The sequence below is a fragment of the Hyperoodon ampullatus genome (assembly GCF_949752795.1).
Source record: "Hyperoodon ampullatus genome assembly, chromosome: X".
Classification (NCBI taxonomy): domain Eukaryota; kingdom Metazoa; phylum Chordata; class Mammalia; order Artiodactyla; family Ziphiidae; genus Hyperoodon; species Hyperoodon ampullatus.
Window position 1 is genome coordinate 101,964,086 of NC_136913.1, and position 13,591 is coordinate 101,977,676.

The window sequence follows — 13,591 nt, forward strand, 5'->3', positions numbered from 1 at the left end:
TTATGAAAATAAAAATCTATTTAAAATGCGCAGTGTTACTGAAAGAAAAGTTAAGAATATGGCTCTACTGACTAAAAATTATATGCATATAAAGCTTTTCAAATAGTTTCACTACTTTGTGGCATCAACTATAGAAGCAACACTACAAACTGTGCATGAAGACAAAGTAATAAGCAATATTACAATCTTAATTTTTGTAAATTATGAACTATGTTGATAAGAGTAAATAATTTCTAATAATGTTTATCTATAATGGGTGAAAAACTTTTAAAAATAATAAGCACATCACATACCTAAGTCTCAAAAGCATGCCAGTTAAAGAAAGTCAACATTTCCTATGTTATACATTCTTTCAGTAATACCTATATTTTTTACAAAAATCTGAGTTGCTGAAAGACCTTTAGAATAAGACATTTTCCTCAATATCCCAATTAAGATTAATGAAATAATACTACTATCTTGAAAAAATCATATTTATATCCTTTTATCTAAAGAGTTATTATAACATTCACATGTGCACCATAAATGTTAAAGGCAAAAATGAGATCTAGGCGATTACCTAAGTTGTTCCACCTCTTCTCCCTGAGTATTTGTAAATCTTGGTTACAAATACTTAGGGTAATCACAATAATATTTTGCTAACCAGAAGCAAACATTTTCGTGAAAAGCTAATCCTAATGACTCACTGAGATTATACCACACTACTTAAATTTTCCATGAAAAAGGCCCTTTATATGCAATTGCTTTAATTTTGTTTTTACCATTTCCCAGGCCTAATCATTAAAACTTCAAATTTCCTATACATAGATCTATGTAAACTATTATTGTTTAAAAATAAAGGGTTTTAGCTATATAATGAATGAGAATATCTTAAAGTCCAAAAAAGGCTCAACTTCAAACTTGAACCTTGTGACCCACTGCCATAACATGGGGACCAATAGTTTTCTTAAAGGTATAATTTAGAGTTACGATATCTGCCTACTATGGTGGTATTAAAGAGACTTAGCAAACAGTTCAATACCTCTATTTTCATGAGTATTTTGAGAACCTTCTCATTTTCTAATTTAGAGTTCTTCTCATGGGTAATCTTAAGTTCTAAAGATTTTTTTTTCTTTTTTTTTTTTGGCCGCGTCGCGTGGCTTGCGGGATCTCAGTTCCCCAACCAGGGTTGAACCTGGGCCACGGCAGTGAAAGCCCAGAATCCTAACAACTAGGCTACCAGGGAACTCCCTAAAGACTTTTTTCTTAAAAGAAAGGCTGGGAGGGAGGTATAGAAACATTTATACTGCAAGATGCCAAATATATGGTAGCAAGTCTAAATTACAGAAGCTAGTGTGCAATTAAAAATTGCTATGCCTCAAAAACATATTTAGCAATTATGAAAATCCTATGATGGAAGACATCATTAACTCATGTTGTATAAAGTGTTCATGTGTTACAAACTAACAACAGCATTATTTTAGATTTATGTCTAACTTCATTACTTGGATGCAATGGTTGTCCAGTGGGGGAAATCCTTTCTTTTCCTTTATCTCATGTTGTATTACTAAGTAAAGTAAATGCGATTCTGACATGAGGGAATGAAAAACAGAATTCAGGAAAACAGAATTCATCTTCTAGGTTGACCCTAGGTTTTAGCTAGATGCAATTTAAATTTGGGGTTCCTGACTGCCTTTCTAAGTCTGTCTACTTCAACCAGTAGTTCAGAACCACTTCATGTCTTCAAAATCAAATATATGTTTTCAATAATCAGTTATTTCTCAAGGTATACAACACGAGTAAAATACATCTTTAGCTAGCATATATTTATTCATTCATTCCTTATTCAGTTTGACCTAAGTCAGAGACACTGTTGAGCATTTTTATGAGTCTTCCACTACAGGGTCTGGCCATTTGGTTTGATGCTGTCCAGCCAGTAAACAAAAATATTTGTGTTTAGGGATTTCCAGAATCAACAGTTTTTGAGATTCAGATCTGTAAAGCACAGAACAACATAACTTGTATTCCAAAAAGGGTGAAGCAGCAGCAAGATCGAGCTTAAACTGATACTCTAAACAGGGAACAAGCATTAGCCAATTGATTAATTAGGACCACGTTTCCGCATTTGTCAACTAAAATGCATTTGTTTACACTGAGGCCTCTGTAGTATATTAGTGGTTCCTGACAGTGTAAGATAGACTCCTTGAACTTCACAAACACCAAAATCAATCCACTCACTATGCCAAGACCAAAACCTGTAGAGAAGACGTGCGAGCTGAATTTGCTCAATCATCAGTGAGTACCGAGAAGTTATGACTTTGCTAGATGTTACAAGTGTACAACAGAACACATGTTCCCCAGCCACAAATCCCTTAAAATCTAATCGGGCCGACTGCGTATTCACATATGAAACATGAGTAAGCATAAATATATTGCTACCGTTAAGCCTTAACCATCCAGAATCCTAGATAGCCTAGTGTTTTTAAGAATTAAAAATTAAATTGAAAACAACTGGGATAGGTTAACTCTTAAGAATATTAAAAGTCACTTGTTTTTCACCTTTTGGGGGCAATGTTTCTGCTCTTTATCTTCCTCGAGTCGAAAACGAACACAAACCTATTTAAAATACCTCGCAGTCACCATAATGCACAACATCTATTGTGATATGCTTCCAACGGAGATATAGCAAGGTGTGCAAGCAACAGCTGTCATTCCTCACCCCTGCCTGACTCCCACCCCCACAGGCCTCGACATGGAACTTGGATGCTACCAAGAGAAAAGGGGCTCTTTTCTTTACCCTCCGATGTATACCAAGAGAAAAGTCCTATACCTTTTTTTTTTAACATCTTTATTGGAGTATAGTTGCTTTACAATGTTGTGTTAGCTTCTGCTGTATAACAAAGTGAATCAGCTATACATATATATACATCCGTCATATCCCCTCCCTCTTGCGTCTCCCTCTATTTTACATTTGGTAGTGTATATGTATCCATGCCACTCTCTCACTTCGTCCCAGCTTACCCTTCACCCTCCCCGTGTCCTCAAGTCCATTCTCTATGTCTGTGTCTTTATTCCTGTCCTGCCCCTATGTTCTTCAGAGCCTTTTTTTAAAATTTTAGATTCCATATATATGCATTAATATACGATATTTTTCTCTTTCGGACTTACTTCACTCTGAATGACAGACTGTAGGTCCATCCAAAACGTCCTGTACCTTGAAGCTCTCCAACTTTAGCATGCCTAAGAATCATCTGGGCTGAATACTGAACATGTACAAGTCTGGAAGTGAGAAGCAGTACTCTGTATTTTAAACAAGGACTCCAGCTGATTTTCATGCCTGGTCTACTCAACTTGGAGAAACCCTGCTTTAAAAGTCAAGGTGGCCCACCCCCACTCAGGATGACCCCGGTCAGAAGGAGGTTCTGTTTTCTGTCTCAGTGCCTGGCCTTCCTCAGCGTATCAGCATTGGCTGCTCACCAATCGTTGTCTGTCCCCACTGTCCATGGCTATTATCTTGCCTTCCCACTCTCCAGACCCTTCCAGGTCTGGGAGAGTCTGAAAGCAAGGTCTCCAGCTGGCGGACAGATTTGGAGGCAGACAAACAGACACATGCAAAGTGGGAAACTGTGAAGTACAGCAATTAGGAAACAGAGGTAGTATGAGTTACACTGATTGTGCAATACAGGGTAGAAGTTAAAGACTTGTTTTAAACTTTTTCAATGAGGAAGGGTGCCGAAGAGGACAGAGCTGGGCACCTGTGGTCTGCTTGTAGCTCTGCCACAAACTTGTAGCCTCTCGTGTTATCCTCCTCATCCGTAAAATAGGGAATATGCCAGACTCACAGCAGTGTGATGAGAACCAACTGAACTTGTGTTTGTGAAAGCACATTGGAAAATATAAAGCACAATACAATGATGTGTGGTATTTCTTTGATGAAATAATTTCTTTTTTTGTCTTAATAAACACAGTACCCTAGACGTTATTGAAAGTTTCTTTGATGACTGAATGGCTTCTAGTACCTCAGGGTCTTTTTTATGAAAATAAATTCTCATTGACAAAAAGGTAGAAGAAAATGCAGACCCTTAGACATACCCTGAAGTTGATTTTTTGAATATATCCTTGAAATCGGCCTGTTTTAAAGATAATTGCCTCCGTCTCCTGAAAGTGGAGTGCAAAAAAAAAAAAAAAATCTGGTTAATTGTGGCTTTATTGTATGTAGTTCAAAAATTTCAAAGCATACTCTGCAAATATTTTAGCTATAAATTAATAAACCATACTTATAAATCCTGAACAGTTAAGACTACACAGAACAATTTAAAAATATGTGAATTAACTTTAAAAAAAACCTTAACTAGCAAACCATAAGATTCTATTTGTTTTTATCTACACTCTCTTAATGTTTCAGAAAGTCTGGAATAAAGATTGACATTGAATACAACATTTATTGGCAGCTGATCTAAAAGACTAAACTAGACAAATCTGGACACAAGGAAACACTTTTCCAGTAAATATATACTCAGCCTTGGAATGCTTTGTCATTTTCTAGCTTTTTAAGCCTAAAGTTCAATTCTTTGCTGATATACTGTTTTGCCATAAAAACCAGAAAGCAAATGGCACAAGCTTTCAGAGAACAGATGGCTAATGTTCTTCTAGGTTCATTTACTACATTTTCTTATTTTCATACTGCTTGTAATTAATAAAAACATATAAATAGATGTATTGTTTCCTAACGAGAAGATTTTGTTTTTGTGAAGTTCTGTCATATACTTAACTCCTTTGGGCTAATACAAAAGGCAACAATGAACAGACATACTTCTGGTACTGCCTCAGGAATGCAGTTTTAAAAATAGAGACTACTACAGAAGCACTGCAGTATATGCTGTCAACACGCTTAAAACATTAAAGTATGCTGGCAGGTGTTTGAGGAGCTCTAACACAAAATTCAATTTATTTACATTTATTTCATTTATGTTGCTATTAGCTTAGAGAAAGTAAACATTACTAAGCATTATCTTTGTCTAACTTTTTCCTCAAAATAAACAGATTTGGTATTTTTCTGGGTCATCTCACAAGCACTATTGCATTATTAAAGTCACAACTAAATCAAAGTCATAGTCTAATAGTATCTTTAAAAAGACCTTGGCAGAAACCTTATCCAGAATGTTATTCTACATCTAATGACTTGTTATGCAAAAGGTAGGTAGCAAGTATTTTATTTTTTTTTAAATGATAAATTCAAAACAGCTTCTCCTTAATGGCAATACTATTTCAAAGTCTAATTTTACTATACACATAAAAATTATTTTTGAATCATAAAAAGCTACAATGGGTTAAATTCATATTTGTCATATCTTAGCAATAAACCTCACCAAGCAAATAACAATTATATATTTTTTGGCTTAAAAATACATTAAAGTATCTTTAAATACAGATTATTTTATATTCCTATTAATATTATTCCTTTCTTTTGTGTATTTAAAAAGAATCTGGTGTGCCACCTTCTGGTAACTGAGTGAAATTATGTATCTTCACACAAGTCACTATTCTTTATTTTAACTTTTAAAAAAATATATATTTCTTAACCTGTATTACATTTAAGCTATATAAATAAATCTATACCATAGTCTGAAATAAAGTAAAATTTCCCTAGTGATTTTTTAAAAAAAATCAAGCTTTACACATGCTTCCTATGATTTTTCCATGGTTACCAATATGTCTCCTGAATTCTACAATACATATAAAATTGATTTTTGAACACCGTTTCACAGCCACATATGAAAACAACAGGCTTGCCATTTTAATGAATAAGTAACAGCAGTAAATAAAGAAAAAGAAGTTCTCTTACCAATAAGCCCATTTTTCTCTTAAGGTTTGAACTCTCATCATTTGTCATGTTCTTGTGGATCCCTCTCTCATCAAATTCTCTGGAGTTTTAAAGTTGAGAGCTGTGATGCACAGCTAGGCTCCTCTACATAGTAGCGCACCCCAGTGCATCTGCCTGGTATAACACTTCACAGTTGTAGCTCCCAAAAGCAGAAACAAGCTTTATGTATTCAAAACCTATGCACTGCACACCTTCCCTTGATAGGAAATTGTAGTCAGCGTGGTTGAACTATTTACATTTCTTATCTTAACTCCTGATCCGATATGAAGATCAGAACCACATGAATCTCGAGCTTAGTTACAGTAAACTGAACAAGAGCAGTGCGTTCATCTTCAGAGCAGAGGTGGGGTGAGACAAATACTAACACCAGGAGATCTGACTGAGAAAAAAAAAAACGGGCTTCCCTGGTGGCGCAGTGGTTGAGAGTCCGCCTGCCGATGAAGGGGACACGGGTTCGTGCCCCGGTCCGGGAAGATCCCACATGTCACGGAGCGCCTGGGCCCGGGAGCCATGGCCGCTGAGCCTGCGCGTCCGGAGCCTGTGCTCCGCAACGGGAGAGGCCACAACAGTGAGAGGCCCGCGTACCGCAAAAAAAAAAACAAAAAACAAAAAAACCCAAACATGTTTCTCTTATTTTTTCAAGGGTCACTGTCCTGATATTTGTCATATTACCTTAAATCTTTATTATCTTTAACTCTTCCCTCTCCCAGTCCCTAGTAGCCAACCAATAACTCCTATCCTTTATTCTTTATCAATTTTCCAGGAATCTAACCCCTACTGTTTCTTTGTTTGTTTTTTAACAAATGAACTATTTCCAAAAAAATGCATATAACTGGTCTCTCTGCATCTCTCATCTTTAATCTAGCAATCACAGTGCTTCTAGATGACTCTCTTAAAATACGATACGTGGTGTAAATTAAATGTGCCGAAAATATTTTATTCAACAAATATTTGTCAAGAACTTGCTACATGTGAGGTAGGTACTCTGTTAGGTGATATGGATGACATGGTGAATAAGACACAATCCCGTGCTTTCAGGAAGCTTCTAGTTCAGTGAGGAAAGCAAACATGTACTCTGACAGCACAAAATATGGTGTAGAAGTTTTAGCAGCATAAGCCCAGGATTCTACAGCAGCAGAGGAACGATGAAATTAGTGCTGCAACTGAGGCTGAAGAATGAGGCATTCACCAGGTGGACTCCAGAAAAAAACAGTCTGTGCAGACACACAGAGGTTTGAGGATTACAGCATGTTGGGAGAATCGGGAAAGTCTTCAGTACAAATGCAAGGAGCTTCAGGTGCATGGTGTTGAGGGGAGTGGATTTTAAGATATACAGAACCATATCACAGAAGACCTTACGTGCCAGCAAAGAGGTCTGCATTTTATCCTATGAGCTATGAGAAGCCATTTCTTGAAAGAGTGGATCACTCAAGGAATTAAACAACTACACCCAACACGCAAAACTCAAGACAAGCCGGCCAATCTACTCTTCCAATTCACAGCCTAGTATCTCCTAACACCAACTTCCCATTCTATAACTCACAAGCTTGCTTTGTTCTTCCTCTCCTTTTCTCCAGAGGTCCTCCTGCAAGAAATCCCTTTCCCAGTCCACTTTTCTAAACTCCATTCATCCTTCTAGACCCAACTCAAACTGCATTCTTTTCTGTGATGTCTTCCATGGTAATCTGAGTCTACAGTTTATAAATGTTCCTCCATCCCATGGACCATACTATACATTCTTCCTAATGCACATAATGCACACAATGTTCAAGAAACTTTTCTGACACTTTATAAAGTGAAGCAAGATGGCAAGGAAAAGACACTAAGGCAAAAGCCAGAGCATGAGGGTAAGTGGCCTAAGAAAGTAAACCTCCCCAGACTTCACAGTACACACTAATCTCACTAACTTTCTTCACCACTCTCAAGCCTAAAAAGAAAAGAATATGGATATAAGAGAACTAGATCTGGATTGGGCAGCAACTCTGCATTACTATGCAACATTGTTGGCTGTATATATCACAGCTCTGGTTCAAAGCCTCCAGAGAATTGATAAGAAATGGATACCAACAGAACAGCTAAATGATGGAGCTGTGATCTTTGGAAGAAAAGAGTTGAGGGGGGAGCTGTTATTGTTGCTTTACTACTTGCAGTAAAACAAGAGAATTCACCTGAAGGTCCATACCATAAACAAAAAGAATTCATGAAGACCACAGAAACAGATGGGAGAGTGAGGACAGGGGATTGGATCCAGAAGGTTTAGAATCTCATGAAGTATTAAGGGAGAAAATCCAAGTGTAAGAAGGGGGTGTGTTTAAAAAGGGATAATAGTGTTAGCTGGGAGATTAATCTAGGATAAGAAGCTTTACCAGAGAAACGTGTGCTGGGGTGTAAATATTCAGTGTTCTCTTGCTGTGGAACCACACCCCATTATGCTCAGCATCAAACAGACAAGCTCTCGTTGAAGTTGGCATTTAGCATTCAGCTTTGTCTCATCCTTTTTATGTATACATAATTTCTTACATTTATGCAATGATGCAAAAACCATGGTGCTTTCTTTCATTTGCCAATAAAAAATCTTTTCATCTTCTTCAACCACTTTATGTTAAAGTGGGTTAAGAGGATTCTGCCAATAATTTCAAAAAGTAGTTAATACTTGAAAATATTCTCTCAATGACTTAAAAATGCCCTAGATAAAAGCCATCTACACCGTCTTTCTTGTTTATTGAGTGCAAAAACTGACCACTTTTCCTTTCCACTAACTTGTAAGGAAAAAATTCAAATACAGAAAAAAATGGAAGAATGTGATTTTGGATGTATGCCACACTTTTCTCAAGAAATCTTTAAAAAAGGGCAGTATTTAGGGGACATCAAAATAATTTAATCCACTGGGCCTTTGGAAGAATGTTTTAAAACTATGTATCAATGGTACCATAGATTTTATTTATTTTTATTTATTTATTTTTGGCTGCATTGGGTCTTCGCTGTTGCGTGCGGGCTTTCTCTAGTTGCGGTGAGCGGGGGCTACTCTTCATTGCGGTGCATGGGTTTCTTATTGCGGTGGCTTCTCTTGTCGTTGAGCACGGGCTCTAGGTGCGCGGCCTCCAGTAGTTGCAGCACACGGGCTCAGTAGTTGTGGCTCACGGGCCCTAGAGCGCGCGGACTTCAGTAGTTGCGACACATGGGCTCAGTAGTTGCAGCGTGCGGGCTCTAAGGTGTGTGGGCTTCAGTAGTTGTGGCACGCGGGCTCAGTAGTTGGGGCTCAGGGGCCCTAAAGCGCAGGCTCAGTAGTTGTGGCACACAGGCTTAGGTGCTCCGCGGCATGTGGGATCTTCCCGGACCAGGGATCGCACCCATGTCCCCTGCACTGGCAGGCGGATTCTTAAGCACTGTGCCACCAGGGAAGTCCGGTACCATAGATTTTAAAACAAAGAGTGAATAAGCCAGACCATTTCAACATTTAGTTTTGTGGAAAACAAAACAATTGCTAGAGTATTTCCCTCAGACCTGGCAGGAAAAAAAGCAATAATCATTTTATATTAGCTTTGAACTAGAACAGGTGTTTTATTCAAATTCACATGAACTAGTTCATCTAGAAGTTGTAAAAGGAGAAAAGAGGGTAATAACTACCTCCTGGTAGTCCACAGTAATTGGACATTATTTTTGATGATAGGGTCTATATTAATCAAGTATAAATAATTCACTTACATTCTATTTAAAATAGCATCATCATCGTGTCATCTCATGTATAGCAGTACTCTTCTCCTTTCTTCTTTCATCCTCCTTTTTACAGCAGGATGAGTTGGATGGTTTATAGAGTTTTCCGTTGTGTGGAAATATTCTTAGATTGTATATTTTCAGAAACATTGATCTAAAGAAGGGATGGCCAGGGGTACTTATATTGGGAGCAATTGCTCTTATGTCTATAGCCCAGAAGTGTATATTTCAGGTGAATTATCAGATTCCAGTAGTATGGCCACTCTATCTCATGGGAAAGGTGGGGTCAAAAGGAAGAAAATGAGTGGAAGTCTCCTTTCCTGTTACCAATAACTCTGCCTGTACTGTCATTGGCTTGGGAAAAACGGCAAAGGGAGTAGAAGGCCACTGTTTCAAAACCTCCCATTCCTAGTTGAATGAGTCATAACCATCTTATATATTCCTAAAATGTAACAAAACTCAGGTCTTACCACTATATGGCAACACAAATGATTGAGGCTAAGTCATGAGTAATTCAAACTACCTAAGAGATGTCAATTATTCAAGGTTGACGATAAAATATAACAACTCATAGCTTACCAACCTAAGTCTTAAATTCATTACTATTTAATAGCTATAGTGAGAACTGGAAAGAAGCTAAGTTACACATGGTAGACGATTGGGAAGGAAGAAATTTTATCATGTTAAGTTTGGAAACATAGACACAAGCTAAATGACATTCCACAGTCAGAAGGGCAGACATATGGAGTTAATAAGGAAGTAAGAATACTTCCACTTGTCAATAACTTTTCAACCTAATTTTCCTATCTAGATACTCCACAAAGTATTTTACTTGTTTTAAGTGTTAAGTGAGAGCCTCACGCAACAGAATTCCAAGTTAAAAAGTTTATTATACTTCTTAATTTTAAAATTTTTATTTATTTTTACTTATTTTTTGGCAGCACCGCGTGGCATGCAGGACGCAGGATCTTAGTTCCCTGACTAGGGATGGAACCCATGGCCCCTGCTGTGAAAGCGTGGAGTCCTAACCACTGGACCGCTAGGGAAGTCCCAATACCTCTTAATTTTTAAGAGTCTCGTTTTCATTTTCACCCCGACCCTGAGGTAGGCAGTGCAGATGTCAACATCCCCATTTTCCTAGTGAAGAGACACTTATTAAATGACTTGGCTCAAGTGACACAGCTGCTAAGAGAACTGGAAAACAAGAATTTAGGTCCCCTGACATTTAATTCAATGTCCATTAGTCACCTCTGTATTGTACTAATATTTATTTTAGGGGGAAAAGAGACAAACATGACTCCTAAACGTCACCAAAAAGGGGGAAAAGGGGTCTTCTCACACTGATCATGAGGAAGTAAATGGCCACAGGACAGAAAGAATCGGCCATGAAGATATAGGATGCTATATGATTAAAGGTGCAGAACGATCCACGTACACCTATGGCAGAAATACCTTCCCAATGGCAATTCGCAGAGCTCTCTTATGTCCCTCAATTAGCAATTTCTTGCAATAGACCTCAAATGCGCCATACTCTCTCACACCCCAGTGGCCTTACATATGATATTCTCTCCACTTGGAATTCCCTGCCCTCCTTGTCTACCAAAGCCAATTTCTACTCATACTTAAGTGTCCAACCATACCTCCTTCCAAGAAACCTTCCCTCACATCCCTTAGCAGACTCTGGTGCTAGGTTTTGTAAACTCCCATGGCACTTCGAATATTACAGCTCCTGTCACCTTGGATTATAACTGTTTCTATAAACAATACACTAGACTATAAACTCCTGAGAGTGGTGGTCGGGTCTTTCTTATGTTTTTATTACACCTTACTCAGTGCCTGTCACATAGAGTAACACAATTATAGGAGGCAATTTTAGTGAAATCAAGTCAGCAGAGGTAAGTTCTTCTCTCCTCTAAAACTAAGCATTGTTTTCAGATGATAATTAAGCAAGAAATCATTAAAGAGTCTTATCCTTCTAAAGGTGTTCAGAACGAGCCTCCCCCAAATGTACCATTTTGTATGAGGATTATTTTGAGCTAAAGGCAATCAAGATTCTGCAGGCTCAAGAGAAATGTTTGCCCCTCCCTTAACTACCCAGAAGAATTTAAATTGGGGGTCTTTTCCAGAATAAGTTATTACCAGAGATAAATTTTATCTGAGTGGCCCAGTGTATGTCAGGGCAAACACCTAATTATCCAACATCTGCTCTTCTTATAGTTCTGTGAATTACCCTCCCATCCTTGGAAGCCCCAGGGCCCGATCCCATTCCCTAGCTCAGGATGGCATATATGTCATTTTACCTTTCTATCTTTGAACCTCTCACGTATGTGGGGTTCTCATACATACAAACTTAAATTTGACTTTCTCCTATTAATCCGTCACATGTCAATTTAATTCTTTTTTATTTTTAATTTTTTTATTTTTGGCCGCATTGGGTCTTCCTTGCTGCGTGTGGGCTTTCTCTAGTCCCAGTGAGCTGGGGGTACTCTTCGTTGCGGTGCATGGGCTTCTCATTGCGGTGGCTTCTCTTGTTGTGGAACATAGGCTCTGGGCGCACGGGCTTCAGTACTTGTGGCACACAGGCTCAGTAGTTGTGGCTTGCAGGCTCTAGAGCGCAGGCTCAGTAGTTGTGGCGCGCGGGCTTAGTTGCTCCGCGGCATGTGGGATCTTCCCAGACCAGGGCTTGAACCCGTGGCTCCTGCATTGGCAGGCGGATTCCAAACCACTCTACCACCAAGGAAGTCCTTCATTGTTGCTCTTTTAGTGATACTGCGGTACTCTCCCTCTTCGGACTCAACAGAATATTGGCTTGATGGCATCCAAGGAATGTAGCCTTCCATCAAGCCATCAGCCGCTGTGGGTGCCCTGTCAGTGTACCCTGAGGGGAATTCAGGAGGGATTAAGATACATATCTAAGGAATAATTTCAATGAGCCCAGACTCTTACATGTTCCCATACATAGAAAAGCACTAAAATCATTAACTTGACATTTTTGTCTTTTGTGATTAGCAGTAATCTTTTGATGTTCAGCTATATTTTCTTTTTAAGCAAAAACTCCTATATATCCTGGCTCCTCCCTTACCTCTTCGGAACAGTTCCTCAGAGCTCTCTGAGAGGCTGTCTCCCAGGCTACAGTCCTTAGTGAGGTCCCTGAATAAAACATAACTCATAACTTTTAGGTTGTGTATTTTTCTTCGCTTGACAGATGGATGGAGACTTGAATGGCTCAATAACTGAACTGAGCAAAGGAAACAGCTACAATAAGGGAAATGTCAATTATCTTTTGCCTAAGTCAAGACAGTATTTTTTTGAATTTGATTTTATTTATTTTTTATACAGCAGGTTCTTATTAGTTATCCATTTTATAAATATTAGTGTATATATTTCAATTCCAATCTCCCAATTCATCACACCACCCACCCCTGGAACTTTCCGCCCTTGGTGTCCATATGTTTGTTCTCTACATCTGTGTCTCTATTTCTGCCCTGCAAACCGGTTCATCTGTACCATTTTTCTAGGCTCCACATATATGCGTTAATATACGATATTTTTTTCTCTTTCTGACTTACTTCACTCTGTATGAGTCTCTAGATCCAACCACGTCTCTACAAATGACCCAATTTTTTTCCTTTTATGGGTAATATTCCATTGTATATAGGTACCACATTTTCTTTTTCCATTTGTCTGTCGATGGGCATTTAGGTTGCTTCCATGACCTGGTTATAGTAAATAGTGCTGCAATGAACATTGGGGTGCATGGGTCTTTTTGAATTATGGTTTTCTCTGGGTATATGCCCAGTACTGGGATTGCTGGTTCGTATGGTAATTCTATTTTTAGTTTTTTAAGGAACCTCTATACTGTTCTACACAGAGGCTGTATCAATTTACATTCCCACCAACAGTGCAAGAGGGTTCCCTTTTCTCCACACCCTCTCCAGCATTTGCTGTTTATAGATTTTCTAATGATGGCCATTCTAAGAAGTGTGAGGTGATTCATCATAGTAGTTTTGATTT

The 13,591-nt window shown here is 38.3% G+C and overlaps 1 protein-coding gene across 3 annotated transcripts in view; it reads right to left on the bottom strand.

Moving 5' to 3' along the window:
• The window catches only part of KLHL13 (kelch like family member 13), a gene marked incomplete at both ends in the record, with an annotated part of 113,518 nt that overhangs the window by 65,608 nt on the left and 34,319 nt on the right, over positions 1–13,591 (bottom strand). Inside the window, 2 exons of one of the 3 annotated variants that reach the window (XM_079728219.1) lie at positions 4,072–4,137; positions 5,825–5,865. The exons of 1 other annotated variant lie outside the window; for it this stretch is intronic. In XM_079728219.1, the coding sequence (XP_079584345.1) occupies positions 4,072–4,137; positions 5,825–5,865 (107 nt within the window). Of the gene's footprint in view, positions 1–4,071; positions 4,138–5,824; positions 5,866–13,591 lie in introns of those variants that run through there. One more of the 3 variants, XM_079728224.1, reaches the window with a different exon arrangement.